This window comes from Uranotaenia lowii, chromosome 2, assembly GCF_029784155.1.
Source record: "Uranotaenia lowii strain MFRU-FL chromosome 2, ASM2978415v1, whole genome shotgun sequence".
NCBI lineage: Eukaryota > Metazoa > Arthropoda > Insecta > Diptera > Culicidae > Uranotaenia > Uranotaenia lowii.
The window spans coordinates 405612769-405633246 of NC_073692.1; the positions used below are offsets into that span (position 1 = coordinate 405612769).

The 20478-nt window shown below is 42.2% G+C and overlaps 1 protein-coding gene across 1 annotated transcript; it reads right to left on the reverse strand.

Moving 5' to 3' along the window:
• Positions 1 to 13824: 13824 nt before the first annotated feature.
• LOC129748007 (uncharacterized) lies at positions 13825 to 14561 on the reverse strand. The gene is made up of 2 exons (XM_055742456.1): positions 14404 to 14561; positions 13825 to 14326 (listed from the first exon to the last, which is right to left on the reverse strand). The coding sequence occupies exons 1-2, from the start codon at positions 14443 to 14445 to the stop codon at positions 13952 to 13954; spliced, it is 417 nt and encodes a 138-aa protein (XP_055598431.1). The 5' UTR covers positions 14446 to 14561; the 3' UTR covers positions 13825 to 13951.
• Between the last annotated feature and the right edge of the window lie 5917 nt (positions 14562 to 20478).

The window sequence follows — 20478 nt, forward strand, 5'->3', positions numbered from 1 at the left end:
AATAGAAATAGGACGATAATTTTCGACACTATGAGTGCTTCCGTTCTTATAAACCGGCGTAATCGACGCCGTTTTCCACACTTGTGGGAACATTCCAGAGGACAGAGATAAGTTAAAAATTTTTGTAAGAGGATGGCAGCTGCGCAGTTTTTTACAAACAACGGAGGCAGATTGTCAGGTCCAGGTCCTTTTGAAGCGTTCACTGCGCTCAATGCATCATAGACTTCAGTGACAAATAGTCTAAGACTAGGAACATTTACGTTATATGGCGGTAAAAATGCAGAGGGTAGATCCGAGGGTAATTCGATTTCATTTTGGAAGACTGATTGGAAAAAGTCGGCGAACAGATTAGCACAATCCTCGAATGATTCCGCAAGTTTGCCAAAATGCGTCAACTTTTCAATACTTTTTCATAATTAATCTGGTGTGACTTAAACAATTTTGACGATTCATTGATTGAAAAAATACGGTTTTGCACCATTTTTTAACATTTTTTGTGATCATGATCTTAAAAAATTTCTAAAAATATATCCTTATGTAACGTTGTAACCTTCTAACGTTGTAACCTTCTAACGTTGTAACCTTCTAACTTCAGCTTTCTTGGACACTAAGGGCATCCGCAGCAATCGCGAGCAAAGTGAAAATGCTCGCGAATTTAATCACTTCTATACCGCACCGGGGGTTAGTATCAAGGTGAGCAAAATAGGGCCGTTGCCGTCGGGACCGACAAAATCACCAAATTTGCTCACTAGAAAGGGGCGAGAGCAAACATGCACTGAAAAAATTCTACCGTTTTAAGCAGAATTAAACAAACGAAGTTGTTTACTCGATTCTGAATCAATGCGAAGTGGCCAGCAATAAGGCTCGTTATGACGGAAGCGAACCACTGTATGTATGTCAAAACACGAGCCGAGGGCTTCAACGGAGTTGTTAAAAATCGCATCTTGGGCAGAAACTTTTTTTTATTGCACAAAAACTAATTCCATGCAATATTTCCGAAAAGCCCTTCAAGTCCGACGATTGCTTCCTGAAGATGTAATGGAGTAATAATAATCGAGACCAGTGCGCTGTGCAGGATATTTGTATCCAACCGGCCAATATGGGTGGCATTCCAGTACTGTTTTTCCCCGTTTTTCGGAGCAGCAACTATTTCAGTCAGCACGTTGGATAGAAAAAAGTTGAAGATTTTTTAGAAAAGTATGATTTTAATAGAAATATAATAAATAAATAAAGTTGAATTTTAGTTGAACTGTTTAGTTTGTTGAATTTTGTTTTTCGGGTCCATGTGTTAGGAAATATAAGTGCCCGGCGTTTTGAAAACAAAATCGAGCTTAATTCGAAAATACATTCTTATCTGAACTTATTCTATTCAATCAAGTCGTCCTACAATTCAATAAGTTTTTAATCACAATCCAGCAAACGGTGTTACAGTTGCATTTATACTTGGTTCATTGTTGATCATGAATCAATTCGGAAAAATACATGTCTAAAGCATACCAAAAGAAAAAACCGTCAAATCAAATTTGAGAAAAAATTACACTCAGTGTAGCTCGAAATAAGAATCAGCAGAACCACCCTGTAATTGCCAACCAAGAAAAAACAAAAAACCAACCAGATTGACACTTGAGACGACCCGGAAAAAACCAAAGCACATTGGATCATTTCCGTTTGAGTGCGCGATAGTGGTGGCAGCGTGTGGCGTCAGCAGAAAAAAAAGTCTGGTGCATCACTACATCGACCTGCAGCACACGCCAAAGGCACGTTCGCTAAAAACGCACCAGCGGACAAGCGTCATCACTGGCAAACGTGGCGTACCTGCCAAAGGTACGGAAAGCTAAAAGGAATTCGGCAGCAAAAAAGCCCCTCAGAAAAGGGGCTTTTTGTCTTGCTTTCTTTTCTTTTTTTCTCAAGCGATTGGTTGAGTTGGCAGCAGGGCCGAATTGCTACAGGCCAAAGAGGTTCCGACGACGGATAAAAAGCAGTGTCGGCAACCAGCAGTGTTCGGAAGTGCGGTGCCCAACCTCCTACTGGCATTTCCGGAAAGTTAGGCAGCAACATCCAACTCGAATCGGCCAGCATCTCCCGGCCAAGTTCGCTGAGTGTGTCATCCACAGCCAGGTTACCGAAAGCAGCAGAATCCGGATGCCCGGTTCCGGTCCCCTGTTCGCATCCGTAAATCTTCGCATCAAGCCAGCGGCACCCAACCACCTGCGGGCACTTACAACAACACGAGCGATCTCCGCATGATTCAACGAAGTGCCGTTTCACGTCCAGTTAGGCGGCAATCTCCGATCCGAGTCGTCCAGCATCTGTCGGCCAAGTTCGCTGAGTGTTTCGGCAACAACCAGTTCACCGAAAGCAGCAGAATCCGGATGCCCGGTTCCCGGTCCCCTGCTCGCCCCCGCAGATCATCGCATCAGGTTGGCGAAAAGCGTCCTGTGAGGTTCATGGGCTTCATCGCAGCCAGCCAGCAGAACCGGAAAATGATTTCTGTTGCGACACTTTGTGTGGTGATGACACTGCGGGCGAACAGGATCATCGACGGAGAGAGTTCCAGCGAAGCAGTTCATGTGTTGAGTGAGTAGCCAAATATTCTGCCCTATTCTAAAGTTTGAGGTTGCAATATGCAAGAAAATCCTCATAAATAATTACAAAAATGATTTGACAATAAAAGTTAAAGATATAGACATGTAAAAATTTGAAATTGTCTTCATTCGAAGCAAATGTGAACTTTATTTGGTTGGACATCTGAGCTAGCCTGGCAAGGAAGAAGAAAACTTCAATCTTCTTTTCCTTTAAGCAAAATTTACTTCTTACATTGGCACCCAACGTTAAAAACCCACACAGCACAACAGAAAATTTTGGTTTTTTGATGGTTTTTCCTCCTTATCGTTAATTTTCGAAATCTTGTTAAGATTTCATTGTTTGGTTCGCCTTTGGATTTATATTTCGATTTTGCTGCTTCAAAGTAAGTAGCATTTAGAGCTATCGTCATAATAAGTACAATACAAAGTAAGTAAATTATATTTAAGATGGATTTTTCGTTGCTATCAGAAGAGGAGATCGCTTACGAATTAGCGTTGCGACACATTTTGAATGTGAATTCACTCACACATCGCAGCAAAGTGTTGCGTTTAAAAGCACTTGTTCAAGAAGAACAAATTAAGGACTTTTTTCACAATAGCTCGATTCATGTTATGAGTCCAACAATAAATATTGAGAATTGCACAGTTGGCATTAAAGATCTACAAACTTTTGCCGATTTAGCTTGCAAAACAAATAACAACCAGGATCTTAAAATAGCTAGAGCTAGATTGCTTCATTATGACCAAAGATTGAAAATTATAGATCCACCAAACTATCTTATTGATGTCCTCACTTCCCTTCAGTCAATCGTAAGCGAGTTACTTAAAAAAGTGCGTGCGCATATTGAAAACGGTGCTAGTGCAAACTCTAGTTTAGTGGCAGTGGAAGAGGAAGGAGTCGGAGGAGAAAGCAGTCTGGCAGAGATCTTCAACGCTTCAGCAAGCATTCAAAACACTACAATCCAGGCAGGTTCACCAATCAACACAAGCCGAGGACGAGGGCGAGGAGTTTCGCCACATCAACAGACAGGAGCCGTTCCAAAACAACGAGTGTTAAACAACGACTTCGAAACCAACAACTTCCCACATCTTCTCCCCAATCCTCACTCGCTACCACAACGGGTTTCGAACAACATTGGATCTGCAATCAACCGTGAGCAACAACTACAGCAATCAACTGAAGACAACAACGAAGGTAATCGACGTAACTTCAGATCAACACAGGCAGGAAACAGCAGCACGGAAAGAGAGCGTTTCGACGATCTTAGGAACGAGCTCTTGAACAACCTGTTGCAGCTACAACTTCAGCCACGCAGAAATGACGAGAATAGCAGGATGCAGAAAGCGATACACCACTGGCGTTTCTTCTTCAAGGGGCGCGAAGACGTCGAGAATCTCAACACGTTCCTGGATCGAGTTGAAAGCTTTGCGGTTTCGGACGATATTTCCGATGAGGTGTTGCTGTCAGGCGTCAAGCATTTACTTATGAACGATGCGCTAGAGTGGTATGCAGATAACCAACGTCAACTGGTGTCGTGGGACGCGTTCAAGCGAATTATTCGACGTGACTATCTAGGTGAAGAGCATGGTCAGTTGCTGAGGGCTGAAGCGTTTTTCCGTTACCAAGGTGAAGCAGAATCGTTCGACCAATACTTCAAGGACATTTCTACGTTGTTCCGGTTTGCCGATCCACCGATGTCCAACGCAGAAAAGCTGTTCCTGGTAAAAAAGAATATGCGCATGGATTACTTATCAGCAGTCACAGCAGCAAATCCTACAACGCTCGAGCAACTAGTTCGGACGTGCAAAACCCAAGACAACATGAAGCTTTTACTGGACAGACAACATCGCATGTCTATTCCACGGGAGTCGCTATTAGCACCGAGGTTGGCTACTCCGAAGAACCAGCAGAAACCGTCGTACAACCAGCGTTTCTCTAAGGTGAATCTGGTAGAGAAGAACAACGCGGGAGAATCTTCAGCAACAACTCGACTACAAAAAGAAGCCACAGAAGCCTACGACGATGAGTATTGGCATCTGAAAATGGAAGAGCTGACGGAGCAGATCAACGCCATCAAGACATTCGTGGATCGTAGACATCCCAGGACCACAAACAGGCAGAATCAACCATCGATACCCAACCAACAACAACAGTCACCGCATCCGCAGTACACGCAACAGCAGCAGCTGCAGGCTTCACAACATCAATGGCAGAGGTCTCGGGATCCGGTAGAACAGCATCAGTTTGAAGGAACGCAGCAGTATTCAGGGATCCAAAATCAACAGCTTCAGTATTCACAGCAACCGTGGCAAGGTTATCAGCAACGTTCTTCGAATTACAATCAACAGTATCAGCCCATCCAACCGAATCAACAGCATCAGACAACTCAACGACAATTTCAGCAATACAGACAACCCTGGCAAACACAAGAAGCATCGTCTCCAAAACAGCACTTACAGGACCAGCGGAGAACTCTGACAACTTGCTGGAATTGTGAAGAAGCAGGACACCGGTTCGTCGATTGTGAGAAGGAGCAGACTTTCTATTTCTGTCATGGCTGCGGCAAAAAGGGATTCACCCTGCGCAACTGCACATCATGTCGTTCTAGCGCGGGAAACTACAAAGCGGGGAGTCATCAGTAGAGGGAGATGATTCAACAAACCCAAGCAACACCCTCATCGAAACCCTGATATTAACACAACTCAACTCGATCATCATTAATCCCGGACAAGACAACAGGCCGCATGCTGTCATCGGAGTTCTAGGCAAAGAACTGAAAGCTTTATTGGACAGCGGAGCCACTTGCTCACTACTAGGCGGCAGCAACGTGAAAATTGTAGACGAACTAGGATTACGAAAAGGAAACGCTAAAGGAGGGATACAAACAGCTGATGGGACGTGTCATAAAGTTGTCAGCTTTGCTCGCCTTCCCATAGCCTACAATGACCGAAACGAAACCCTTCCAGTATTGTTAGTCCCGTCGATTCCAGACTGTGTAATATTGGGCATGGACTTCTGGAACACCTTTGGTGTTAAGGCCGTGTGTTGTACACTGGAAACCATACCTACAGTAGCAGAAGGAGAAGATCCACCAGAAAAACACGTAACGAAGACACTATCGGATGAAGAACAGAGACGGCTAGATTCGGTTGTGCAGCGATTTCCTAAGGCAGAAGATGGCGAGTTAGGCAGAACACAGCTGTATGAGCATCGTATCGACGTCGGAGATGCACCGCCGAAGAAACAAAGACATTACCCGATGTCTAAATACGTGCTGGAGGAGGTGAACAAGGAGATCGATAGGATGTTGGCCATGGACGTCATCGAGGAGGCCATGTTCTCCCCTTGGAACAACCCACTCGTCGCTGTTAAGAAGAAAAACGGGAAATGTCGTGTCTGCCTGGACGCCCGCCACCTGAATAGCGTGATGGTTAATGAAGGCTACCCGATTCCCCAAATTTCGTCGATCATCAACAACTTAAGCGGTTGTACATACATCTCGACCATCGATTTGAAGGACGCATTTTGGCAGCTTCCATTGCATCCAGACTCTCGTCCACTAACGGCATTCACAGTACCCTCTCGCGGTCATTTCCAGTTTCGCGTTGTTCCTTTCGGTTTATGCACGGCTAGTCAAGCGCTGGCGAGGGTAATGACGCACATCTTCGCCGACATGGAGCCGCACGTGTTTCACTACCTCGACGATATCGTGGTTTGTTCAAAAGACTTCGAGGAGCATCTGAAGACATTGGAGGAGGTCGCTCGAAGACTGAGAATCGCGAACCTAACAATATCCAAGGAAAAGTCGATGTTTTGCCGGAAGGAGATCAAATACTTAGGATACGTCTTGAACGAGCAGGGTTGGAAAGTCGACGATGAAAAGGTAGCATGCATAGTAAAGTTCCCGGTTCCGACTCAGCGAAAGGAGTTGCAGCGTTTTTTGGGCCTCTGCAATTGGTACCGTCGCTTCATCCATAACTTTGCCAAGCTTGCAGCACCACTTACGGAACTCACCAGAACCAAGGTCAAATTTCGCTGGACCAAGGAAGCAGAAGAGGCATTTTTAAAGCTGAAGTCCATGTTAGTGTCCGCACCAATTCTTGCCATGCCGGACTATTCCAAGCCGTTCGCGATCGCATGTGATGCCAGCGATGTCGCCATTGGAGCTGTGCTCACCCAAGAGATTGACGACGAGGAACACCCGATATGCTACTTCTCCCAAAAGTTGTCAGCATCGGAGAGGAAGTATTCGACTACAGAACGGGAATGTTTAGCGGTGATAAGGTCAATAGAGAAGTTTCGCTGTTACGTGGAAGGAGTTAAGTTCATCGTGCATTGCGATCACGCTGCATTGAGCTATTTAAAATCGATGAAAAACCCAACAGCACTATTAAGTCGCTGGATTCTTCGTCTGAACGCCTTCGACTTTGAAATCCGATATCGAAAGGGCACAATCAACGTCGTTCCGGATGCCTTGTCGAGAGCAGTCGCCACAATTACACTCTCCAAGGACGACACGAAGGACACTTGGTACATCAAGCTTGTTCAGCATGTGGAAAAAGAGCCGGATAAGTATCCAGATTTCCGGACGATCGACGATGAACTGTATAAGAACTGTCGTTGTCGTGACGAAGCGGGACTGGTGACGCACAAATGGAAGAAAGTTATTCCACTTGAAAGTCGGCAGGAGGTAATCAAAAGGTTCCACGATTCCACTACAGGAGCTCACCTGGGATTCTACAAGACGTTGAACAAAATCCAAACCCACTTCTATTGGCCCAAAATGCAGGACGATGTCAGCCGTTTTGTTCGAAGTTGTGACACTTGTAAAGCTAGCAAGGCGCCGAACACGAAGATGATGCCACAAATGGGCAACGCTAAACCAGCTAAAGTTCCATGGGAGCTGATTTCGGTGGACTTCGTGGGCCCTCTGACACGCTCGAAGCAGGGAAACACCGTGATGTTCGTCGTAGTGGACTGGATAACAAAGTACGTGGTAGTGCAGCCCATGAAAGCAGCAGACTCAGTTCGGATGGTACGCTTCTTGGAAGAGCAGGTGTTCCTAAAATTCTCCCGTCCCAGGATCATTCTTTCCGACAATGGCAAACAGTTCGAATCAGCCGCATTCAAATCGTTACTGGCACGCCACAAGATCATCAATATGCGAACTGCCTTCTACTGTCCTCAAGTGAACAACGCCGAACGCACCAACCGTGTATTGATCACATGCATCCGCTCACTAATAGACGAAGATCATCGCTGCTGGGATGAGAATCTACCGGCGATCACCGCAGCGATCAACAGCGCGAAGCACGAAGTCACTGGAGTCAGCCCGCACTTCGCGAATTTCGGCCGTGATTTGATTCTTCACACGGATCTCTACGCACAACAGCACTTGAACGTCGCGGATGATCCAAAGATCACACAGGATCTACGACTGTCAGGAATCAAGCGAATCCAAGAGTTCATCACGAAGAGGATCAAGAAAGGTCACGAAGACTCCAAGCAGCGATACAACTTAAGGAAGCGGACGGTAGATTTCAAAGTTGGTGATGTAGTATGGAGAAGAAAGTTCAACCTGTCATCGAAAGCAGATCATGTCAACCAAAAGCTGAATCCGAAGTTCGTGCCAGCAGTTATTCGAAATGTGCTAGGTGCGAATCTGTATGAGTTAGAAGATGTCTCGAGCGGGAAACGCGGACGCTATCACGCGAAAGACATCAAAGCAGATTAAGTTTCAAGCTATGTAAGCAACAACGCTGACCACAAGCTCACTTAGAGCACAAAACACGAAATGGAGAAGGCTGAAGGACCAACATCATCTTTGAAACCTCGCCCCAACAACTCGGAGCAAATTTGCAGAATTCTTCAATTCAAACAATTCAACGGAACACAGCTGATGCTAATTCGTCGCCAGCAAACCGACGAACACAACGAAGTAGGCGTTTATGAAGGAGACAACGGCCTTGCGTGGGACCAGCGTCGGCTGGATGGACTCTAAGAACTCTGCCAGGAAGTTCTTCAGAATTTGGAGAGGGCCGGCAACCTTGCGTGGGATTGCCGCCACTTATTGTCCAGAAGGCAATCCTGTCATCGTGAAGCAGCGTAGCAGCGCTGGGGATAGTAGCACTGGTGAGCAACCGTAGCCAGGCGCCACACACCATCGTAGAGAACCCATTCAGGTTCGGGATATTGGAATTTTCGGAAAGTCAAGTACAGCAGCTCCAAATACCACGTCGCTGCAATTGAAAGGATTGTCAGGACATCAGAAAAAGGATTCAGCACCACGAAATACAGTTATGCGAAGAAGTTGTGAGGAGTAGACATCATGACGGCCGCTACTACCATATCGACTATCTCTCGCTAACTGTCGAAAGCCACACGCCCATATAATCAAGCTATGTACACAAGGCAAAACCTGTCAACAACGAGCACAGCTCCAAACACAACATCCAAGGTGTGACGAGCAACAACCATCTCTCAACCAACTCTCCACCCGAAAATGTTCAAGAATACCACAATCATGCTAACGCAGCAATCAACCAAGCTTGATAGAACGAAGCACAAGAATCAAGAATACACATCCGTTCTCAGACCGTGACAAACTGACAACTTAACCAACACCCAACCATCAACCTATACGAACTGAAGGAAACTTCGAAGGCAGAACCAGCCCCTTCAGGCTCGGGATATTGGAATACGGGAAATTCAAGTACAGTAGCTCCAAACACCAAGTCGCTGATGTCGAAACGGTATTCAGGACTTCAAAACGGGCGAAAGAGTTAAGCACCTACGCAGTTTTGCGCAGAAGTTGTGAGGGGTAGACATTATGACGGTCGCTACTTCCATATCGACTCTCGCAAACTGCCGAAAGCACCATGCACTAAGAAATCAAGCTATGTGAACACGGCCATGCCGGTCAACAACGAGAAATCATCGAAAACAACACAAATGGTGTGATGAGCAACAAAATTCTCTGCAACTACCTCTCCACCAGAAAATGTTAACATGTACCACAACCATCATTGATACAGGAGAGAACCAAGCTTGACAGAACAAGAAATCAAGAGCAACAACACTTAGCCGTTCTCAGATCGTGACAAACTGACACATAGCTATGAAGACTACAAACTGATGTCGAACTGAAAGAAATACTGAAGGAGAAGAAACCGTTCGCCGGACGAGACAAACCGTGCACACCGAAAGCGACAACCATCACTATCTATTTGTATTTGTACTACGTAGAGGATTTGAAGCTACTTTCTCATACTAATAACTCTTATCATAAAAAAAAAAAATCCAAATACAAACATTCGTAGAAATTTTCGGGGGTCAGTAAGAAAATTCAAAAGGAACGCGAATTGGAGGCGCGGTAAAACCTCTACTCTGGGCTCTTTCTGATTTAGGAGACTAAATCCTCCTTTACCTGGAACTCTGCGAATCACCACGAACCTGTAAATAAAACCATCATGTTTCTCTGTAAATATTTGTACATAGTACCGTTAGTTACGTCATTATTGTTCGATCTGAATCCTTTTGATTAGTAAAGATTTTTGATCGTTTCTGCGTGTTTGCTGCAGCAGAAATTCGTTGAGAGAAACAAGTTTGAGATATTGGTCGGTGACTTTGTCACATTTCGGTGACACAACTTTGATCACCATTTGCCAGAATTCGCTGGTCTTACTTTTGGTTAGAATAAGTATCTTCGTTTTGTACTATGTGCACTACTTCTGGTGTGCCATTAGGGCCACGCAACTAAGCTAGTTAGTAAGAATTTTGAGTTTAGCTCAAGCCTTCTGATCAATATTATCTCCGACCAATTTTCTGGAGAAGTTGTAATTTTTTTCATGAGCCGACTTACATCGTCTCATGAAAAAAATTTTCTGTTGTGGCAATGCTGTGTTACAGTTGCATTTATACTTGGTTCATTGTTGATCATGAATCAATTCGGAAAAATACATGTCTAAAGCATACCAAAAGAAAAAACCGTCAAATCAAATTTGAGAAAAAATTACACTCAGTGTAGCTCGAAATAAGAATCAGCAGAACCACCCTGTAATTGCCAACCAAGAAAAAACAAAAAACCAACCAGATTGACACTTGAGACGACCCGGAAAAAACCAAAGCACATTGGATCATTTCCGTTTGAGTGCGCGATAGTGGTGGCAGCGTGTGGCGTCAGCAGAAAAAAAAAGTCTGGTGCATCACTACATCGACCTGCAGCACACGCCAAAGGCACGTTCGCTAAAAACGCACCAGCGGACAAGCGTCATCACTGGCAAACGTGGCGTACCTGCCAAAGGTACGGAAAGCTAAAAGGAATTCGGCAGCAAAAAAGCCCCTCAGAAAAGGGGCTTTTTGTCTTGCTTTCTTTTCTTTTTTTCTCAAGCGATTGGTTGAGTTGGCAGCAGGGCCGAATTGCTACAGGCCAAAGAGGTTCCGACGACGGATAAAAAGCAGTGTCGGCAACCAGCAGTGTTCGGAAGTGCGGTGCCCAACCTCCTACTGGCATTTCCGGAAAGTTAGGCAGCAACATCCAACTCGAATCGGCCAGCATCTCCCGGCCAAGTTCGCTGAGTGTGTCATCCACAGCCAGGTTACCGAAAGCAGCAGAATCCGGATGCCCGGTTCCGGTCCCCTGTTCGCATCCGTAAATCTTCGCATCAAGCCAGCGGCACCCAACCACCTGCGGGCACTTACAACAACACGAGCGATCTCCGCATGATTCAACGAAGTGCCGTTTCACGTCCAGTTAGGCGGCAATCTCCGATCCGAGTCGTCCAGCATCTGTCGGCCAAGTTCGCTGAGTGTTTCGGCAACAACCAGTTCACCGAAAGCAGCAGAATCCGGATGCCCGGTTCCCGGTCCCCTGCTCGCCCCCGCAGATCATCGCATCAGGTTGGCGAAAAGCGTCCTGTGAGGTTCATGGGCTTCATCGCAGCCAGCCAGCAGAACCGGAAAATGATTTCTGTTGCGACACTTTGTGTGGTGATGACACTGCGGGCGAACAGGATCATCGACGGAGAGAGTTCCAGCGAAGCAGTTCATGTGTTGAGTGAGTAGCCAAATATTCTGCCCTATTCTAAAGTTTGAGGTTGCAATATGCAAGAAAATCCTCATAAATAATTACAAAAATGATTTGACAATAAAAGTTAAAGATATAGACATGTAAAAATTTGAAATTGTCTTCATTCGAAGCAAATGTGAACTTTTTTTTGGTTGGACATCTGAGCTAGCCTGGCAAGGAAGAAGAAAACTTCAATCATCTTCTTTCAAGCCAATCTACTTCTTACAACGGGTGACACGGAATTGGAAACACCGTAAGGGAAATTCAACGCTTTGCCGAAAGGATCAAAGTTGAATCGGTCGCCGAAAACAACCACCACCGGTTGAAAGCGGTGTCCTATAGATATGATAACGAGGTCAAGCGAAGCAAACATCCTGCTAACTGCTAAGAAGTTCTTGCTGCATCCGTCATCGGACCCGATTGCTGGTCGTCTAAGGTGCTTGGCCTTAAGTCAATTGCTGCTGCTGTACGGCATGTTCAACCAGGATGTAGACTTTGACGTCACGTTACGGATAGCAGCTTTTAAGACCAACATTAATCGAAATTTTAGCAAAAAAAAACTGACGACTCCGAAAATTTACTCGGTCCGTATTAATTTAAGATTAAGATTTTCTTCAAAAGTTTTCCCAGTGCAATGCTGAATTTGAAAATATAATTATGCTACCGCCCGGTGCGCGAAAGAGTGTGTATCCTAAAACCGGTCCGCTGAAATGAGCAAAACCGGGCCGCGTATACTCACTTATTGGTGCGTTTGCTCTAAGTGACTTTTTTTGCATTCCGTAGCTGATCTACACAGTAAACGAAAATTACCGAGTTCGGTATTTTTTTACCGAAATCCTAACATGTGTAAATCGTTAAACTGTTCGGTAATTTATTCGGTAAAAAATAAACGAACATCGGTAAATCGATTCTTCATTTACCGATGTTTTTTTTAACGAAAAAATTACCGAACAGTTTAACGATTTACACATGTTAGGATTTCGATAAAAAAAAATTACCGAACTCGGTAATTTTCGTTTACTGTGTACAGTATTTTTTCCGAAGCATGTTTTTTCCGATTTTTTTCTTAAACTTTGAATAACGGAAAACTGAAGTGTTGTAGCTGCATAATGTCTAAAAAACATTTTTGTGTTTACGAGGTTTCCAAAATTGTAAAATTTTGTTGGGAAACAAGAGAGATATATTTGTTTTAGTCAGGACTGTCAATTCGACACTCCTGGAACTTTAATGGGTGAAAATTTCTGGGACGGATTAGTGATAAGCTAGAACCGAGAGCTGACGACATCTGCATCGGCCTCAAGTGAGAAATTTGTAAAACCTGACATTTCTTAGCATTCTTTGTGATTCGAAAAAGGAAGACTTCAAACTGTCTAGAAACGGTCCATTTTGAATTGATTTATACTAACAAATTTCTTTAAAAAACAGAAATTTTAATTGACTAAATTAAGACATCACTATGATCAAACCTAAAAAGATAAATAACCCAGCTAAGGCTTCTTAGAATCCTTCTCGATATCAAGGTAGATGAAAGTTGAAGCTGTTGTAGATCTTCAACTGTGGAGTGCTGGACAGTGCTTTTAATTCCGAATGACCAAAATTGTGTCGTAAGCGCCCAAATATTCATGTACTCCGTTCGTGGCTCCAGAGAGTAAGAAATTAAAAACAAAAAAATCTGGAACCCTACAATTCCTGATGGGTATACAAAATTAAATTGTTTCAACGGCCGTGACGTAACGAATAGCGTTCAACTATTCTATGCAATTGGTCATGGAATTGAAGATAGTCATGGAATGCATAGTAGGTACTAAGTACAATTTATAAGAGTGCAAAAATATATTGCTCAAGAGTAGATTGATAACAAGACACTACATGATAGTAATTTTATCACGTGACTCACGGTGAGAATAAAGAAGGTGAAGACGCAATATATTTCAGGATTAAAAATTTAGTCCAGTTAAAGTTATCAATGTTGGACTAACTTTCATTTGTAGGTCATGAATCGTAAATTCTATGCCAAGTTTAGAATTCAGAGTTCTTAAATCTTACATTCTTTAACTTTAAATCTAGATTTGACAAACAAATTAAGATGATATTTTTAAAGACAGATCACAACAAATACAGATTCTACGGTAAAATTTCACCGAAAAGTATAAAGAAAAATCCACAACTGGTTATCACGAACTATTGTCAATTTAATCGGATTCAATACAATGGATTCATGTTGTTTTGATACGCCCTAGAGAGTTTGTCTATTTACGTTTTTTTTTCAAATCGTTTTGCCACATTCACTGCTGTAAACTATTCTTGCTTTCTGATATTTTTCTTGTACGATTCCATTGCGCACTGGAAATGCAAGTACGATTTGTGGCAATAGTTATCGCCGTACTGTTCCGGTTGAATAGCTTCGATGCACGCGCTCGTATCTCGCCGGTGATCTTCCAGTCCCGGTTTTCCGTTGTGAATTTCCTCTATCCGTTCCCAGTTGGGCCCGGTTTCGTCGTCGTAGTATCGGTTGATAACTCCCAAACATCGAACTAGGCAGTGGGTGTCCGGATTGTCAGCCGGTTGCCGAATGTCGAACGCTTCCACCACATTAGCAGGAGTTCTAAGCAGCTTTCCACAGACTTTGGGACCGTCTGGTTTGTACAGCTGATTAGATTTGGCTAGGGCTATCTGTTTGGATAAAATCCATGGATAAGATTTGTATCAAATAATGATTTACTTAATCAAATTTATGTTGGAAAGCTTACCACAGCCAAGATGAAAGATAGAACCACAATCAACTTCATCATTGCAAGATTAATCACTGACTGAATAAGTTGGAAAGTTGAAATGATCTCTATTTATACCTACTTCCAAAGATCACGTTAAATCGGTTACGAGGTTTTCAGCTCACAACTGGCTTTATCAGTTGTTTACGTTACATCAAGAGCACCCTTTTAGCATGTAACATGTATTCATCTGCTTATGTTTCTAGTTTCCTGTTAACTATAACAACTGAAATATAGTGATAGTACACATCGTTCTTAAATACTATTTACATGATTTCGAAATGTATTTGCTGTTTCTTCTGCTGGACTTTGCTGTCTGAAGTACATATATTGAAGGGCCAAGTCTGCTCTAAAAACATAACGGTTTGGAAACACTGAAGCCCCATCTAGCTCAAGAATGGTAGGGGAAAACTGTGCAAAAAATGCACCAGCCGAGTTAATACCGTATTTGTTTATGCCGAGTGTTGCACTAGTGTTGCACTGGTGCACCACTAGGTGCTGTCAAACTGTTTGTTTATTCGGACGGTGTTGCACTGCCATCGGGCGGTGTTGCCCCGAAAATTTTGTCAGTGTTGCGAGAGAGCGTGTGAGTGAGCGAGGTAGCAATACACTGGCGACGATTTGTGTTTGTTTTTATCGGGTACGGTGGAACACTCCACGAGTGGAGAAAACAAATACAGTATAAGATGGCCCATGCCATCATTTTTCAAAAAATACGCTAACCTATGGTTTCGAATGATAGATTTTTTCTACCATTCGATGACACGTTTCTACTGCAGCTTAGGTCCAGGTCATTTTGTTTTTGACTTTGAGATGGTTCCTTGGCAACGGAAGAAGATTTTTTCTTGAGCTAGATACCTAATATTAGAAGATAGATTTTAATCATTGCATTAGAGAACTCCTATCTTTTGTCGTGGATGAAATATTTTTAATAAATTAAAAGAGATTGAAAATATCACTCATTTTTATGTGTGTTCAATGGAAGTTAGTCGAAACAGGTTGAAATAGGTCGAAACAAGTAGGAATGGATTTTGACAGTTGGTAATCTGTCTCTTTCCATTGACTTCGACCGATTTCAACCAGGTCGTCCGTTGAACATACTTACACCAATACTAATGCGTGTTTTGTGCATTTTGCACACGAATTTCTAGACAGACCGAAACAGATCACGCGAAAATTGAGACGCGTATCGTAACGGGCTAGAAAACAAGCTTATATGGAATCCTTAAATGTATTTAAATAAAAAATTTCGTAATATTAAATAAGACTGAACAAGCGATGATGGGACAATCTGAATTTATTGCAGAGTTCCGCGACATTTTGGCGGTTTGCTTTTTGTGGACGTGTTCACATTAGTAGACCATCTTGGTCTTAGCCGTCCGCAAACAAAAGATGAGTAACAAAAATTGCGTGGACTTGTTTCAAACGCATTCGTGAGGTAAAACCATTAAATTTCTTATAAATAAGGTAACTTTATGACAAGTTTTTATTTCATTCATTCCCCCCGGGGCAAGTGCAAACGTCTTCTACCGCACAGCACAGGAATAATGGCAGGAAGAGTTAGCACAGCGACAATCGACTCGAAACACACAGAACCGACTGTAGTGATGCGCGAGCGCTCAAGAGCCGCTCATTTGAACCGGTTCTTCAAAAAGAACGAACGACCCGTGGCTCTTAAAAAAAGAGCCGCGGTTCAAAAATGAACCGTGACCCGCCGCTCAACACCGATTGAAATATTTAACCGCTAGGTACAATATGCAAGAGCGGAAAGTGGAGAGCCGTCCGTTCTTCGAATCAAATGAGTCACGGTTCGTTCGTTCTTTCCAAAAGAGCCGGTTCAAATAAACAGCTCTTGGTTGCTCTCCCATCACCAAACAAGCAACACAAACTGAAGAGCGGAGAACAGCAGAAATCCGTTCGTTCGCTCTCCCGAACCAAAAGAACCAAGGTGGGTGGTGGGTGGTTAAAAAAGAGCTACAGGACGGCTCGAAAAAAAACCGAACAAAGCATCCGAGCCGAGCCGTTTATTTGATCAAATTGAACGGCTCTCCCGTTCAGATTGTGAACCAGAGTTGAGCGAGTCGCGGTTCTTTTTTGAGCGGTTCTTTTTTGAGCGGTTTTTTTGAGCCGTTCTTTTTCGAGCCGTTCTTTTGCGAGCCGTTTTTCGACTCTTTTTTGAACCACCACCCAGCACGGTTCCTTTGGTTCGAGAGAACGATCGAACGGCTTTTTGCTGTTCTTCGCTCCTCAGTCTATGTTACTTGTGATTTGATGGGCGAAGAACCAAAAGCTGCTAAATTGAAGCAAAAGCAGATCAACACAGGGATGCGCTGGATTCTTTGATTTTTCAGCCATATCTCGTGTTCCGTATACGTATTCGTATACAAAACTAACAAAATTCAGACACTCGAAAAATGTGAGCCTATAATGTAATTTTAACTTTAATTTGGATAATGTGAGAAAGCTGCTAAAGTGTGCTAGAGATAAATGAACGAAAATTGAGGACTCCAGCGGACATGTTTCTGTGTAGGGGAGATGAGGGCATAACGAGCACCCGAGGCATAATGAGAAGTCCATTTTTCTACATAAGTACGTATTTTCTCAAACAAATTTTCATGAGGACTTGTTTCGTACTACCTATAGTATTAATTTTTCACCAAACAAGAAATATCCTTTTCATATTTACAGAAATATTAAATAATAACCAGCTAGGTTCTCAAGTGACGAAAATATTATAATTTTTGAGCACCACCAAATAAGCTTTTATGACCTTTAAATCATCTTGATCTGAAATGTATGCACTGCAACATGATCTACACATTGTTTCTAAATTTTCAGCATCATAAAATTTTTGATTTTTCACTTTAATCAATTGTAAAACGCGTTTTTACTTTAATTTGTTCACTAGAGGCGAACAGAGCACTTTCAATGAAGGCATATTGAGCATTTTCTGCCGGAGAATCTAGCAGCGAATTCAACTCGATGAAGTCAACTGAATAATAGAGCTACAGCTTAACTTGTATCGTCTGACGATTTGGCCTATTGGTTAGATGTCGGAGAGGTAATCAGTAGACTCGAGTTCGATTCCTGTCCGAGGGGATTGTTTTTTTGCACATACCATTTATGATTGATTTTTTTATTGTTACATTATACGGCTAATAGCATCAAAGCATCATCCGTCAAACAAAACACCAGAAACATAATGTATGAGCATGTGTTAATTCTTTGAATTCTACAAACAGACCTAGATTATTTTGTTATTGCTTTGTTTGATGCATCTACGCCTCACCGTTTAGTGCAATCATGATCATAAATGATAAATGAAGAAAAAAAAAATCACCTCCACCAGGAATCGAACTCGAGCCTACTGATTATCTCTCCGACATCTAACCAATAGGCCAAATCGTCAGACGATACAAGTTGAGCTGTAGCTCTATTACTCAATTGACTTCATCGAGTCGAATTCGCTGCTAGATTCCCCGGCAGAAAATGCTCATTATGCCTTCATTAATGGTGCTCATACTGCCTCGGGGGGTTTCTCATTATGCCTCTACAGTGACTGGTTTTCAGCTTTCGGCAAAATTTTTTAAAATGCATTTTTAAACGTTTTTATCTACTTTTTCAAGTTTCATCCAATTAGACAATAGACTATTTGAGTGTCGGAACACGAAACAATGATGTAATTCACATATTACAGCTGTTCTCTATGGTTAAATAAGCATTTTCCTTAAGGTGCCCATTATGCCCTCATCTCCCCTAATTGAACATGTTTTTAATAACATTAAACATTAATCCCGAGTTTATATTCGTAGTAGAAGTTTAATACGTAATGTTGCTTTGAATTTAGCACTTTAAAAAAAAGTTATTTATAATTTTCATTAAAATGCTAGATATTTAAAAATATTAATTACAATTTCATAATATTTATTCAATGTTCAAAAATATTTATGGAGTGAGTATGTTCACGTGGACATGACTCAAACTCCTACCCCCCTCTACATGGAAATTTCCAAACCACCCCCCCCCCCCCCCCCCACCCCCTTCCCTTAGGTTGACCACGTGGTATGTGAACGGCTCAAGTGTGACACGGTTCATTTTTAAGCCGTTCAAATGAACCGGCTCATTGAATTGAGCGAACGGCTCTGAGCCGCTCATTGAAATGAGCCGTTTTGCCCACCTCTAACCGACTGCCGACTGAATCCAAACATGCAGAGCACTTGACGAAAATGAAATGGCGAGAACGAAACAAAAACTTGCTCTCTGTCTGACACACACGCTGCATGTGTGTTAGTGTGGTAGAAATGAATCCTGCTTTCGAGCTGGATCGGTTTCGACTAGTTTCGATCGATTTCAACTTGCTCCGTTGAACAACGACCAGACCTGTTTCGACCAAAACATGAGCCCGTTGAACAACGACCACTTGACAGAAACCAGTCGAAACCAATCGCTACTTACGATTGAACGCAGCTTTTGTCGATATCTACTCTTATTAAAAATTAGGTATAAAAATAAAAACTACGAAAGAAACTTACAAATTCAGTAAAGCATAAGTATCGACAAGATTCAGTTACTACCAAGCACTTTTCCAATGTTATATGTTTTGTTCACCCGCATAATTAAAAACAGTTGGGGATATAGTACTAACTATTAACTTAATATATTGGTAGCAGTACCAGTATGAAATATCTTCCAAGTATCATTTCATTATACATGTTCAAAATTTTATTACCTCAATAAATTATGACAGGATCGTATCAGTGACAGTGACAATATGATATATGATTTAGTAAGTATAGTATAATAAGAGAATAAAAATTTGCAACCTTTGAATATTGTCTCTCCGTACCCTGGGTTCCCATGGGTCACGGCGGCGGTGTGCATGCTTGTGATAATGATGGTTTACTATCATTGTCCTGAGAGGGTCGTTGCACACATCTTGTCAAGCATGGATCATAATATGACTCAAATTAGAAGGCGTGCTGGACACCTTTATTTAAATTAAATTAGCGGTAGGCTCAATGGTGTCCCAAATTTTCATGATCCATGCTGATAAGATGAATGGGAGTTGAAACACTTGCCCTCCCTTCCGTTGAACAATGGGAAAATTTTGTAGTGAAAGTATCACAATTTGCCATCATAAAGTGATACTTTTCAATAGGGCATAATCTGTTTGGTAAGGTAGTTAGCTAGTTTAGTTTCATAGAATTGGATGTTTCAAGTATTGCTAGGTTAGGTATAGGTAATGGTATTCGCCTCCCCAATGCTCTAGAAAGTGTGCATTTGCGATTTATGAATTTCGTTGGCTTATTCTTAAATCAAGCATTTTACAAGAACTAGAGGCTCATTGGACGGGAATGCTGTTTTAACAAATATGATATTTCATTTTGTAATACACTTTCGACATTTGTTTTCAAAGACCAAATAAAATTAATTTATTTATTTACTTTTGGTAGATCTATACATTTTTCGGTTAGGATTGAAACTCATAAATCGAAGTTTAAAATAGAAAATATGATTTCGATAAGCAAGAATGAGTAGATAGTTCAGATCATTCATTTCGGGCATTTAAAAACAGGCACACGGTTTATTTGAATTGAACCCCTATCGTGTAGATTGAGTATTAAAGTTTGTTTGAGAAGTTGACCACAATTAGTGATGAGATTTCAAAGAACAGCACTGTTATTCCTGTTCTGTTGATAAGTTTACGATAACAATAAAGCTATTGCTATTTAAGCTAACAGTTCATTGTTGATGAGTTTAAGAGACACCTTTTCTAGATTCTGTTTTTATGATATTCTAATTGAGTAATCGAATAACCGTGTAGTTGCGTAGAATAAATCACTTGAATATTTCTTTTACTTTGCAAATCTATGATTATTTCTAAATCAAACTAGGAAGAATCCAAATTTATGGAATCGAGTAAGGTAGATGACAGGTAGGGAAAATTCAACTACGGTAAGATAGTGAACCCTTCTGAAAATGATATCGAGGCGTTAGCATATGATATCATATTATTTGATACCATACTGCTATTGCTCGGTTGAATTGAAGGTT

Coding starts and splice junctions, on each gene's coding strand:
- LOC129748007 (XM_055742456.1), bottom strand. CDS start 14,445: ATGATGAAGTTGATTGTGGTTCTATCTTTCATCTTGGCTGTG. Junction 14,327..14,403: donor TATCTTTCATCTTGGCTGTG/GTAAGCTTTCCA, acceptor TTATCCAAACAG/ATAGCCCTAGCCAAATCTAA.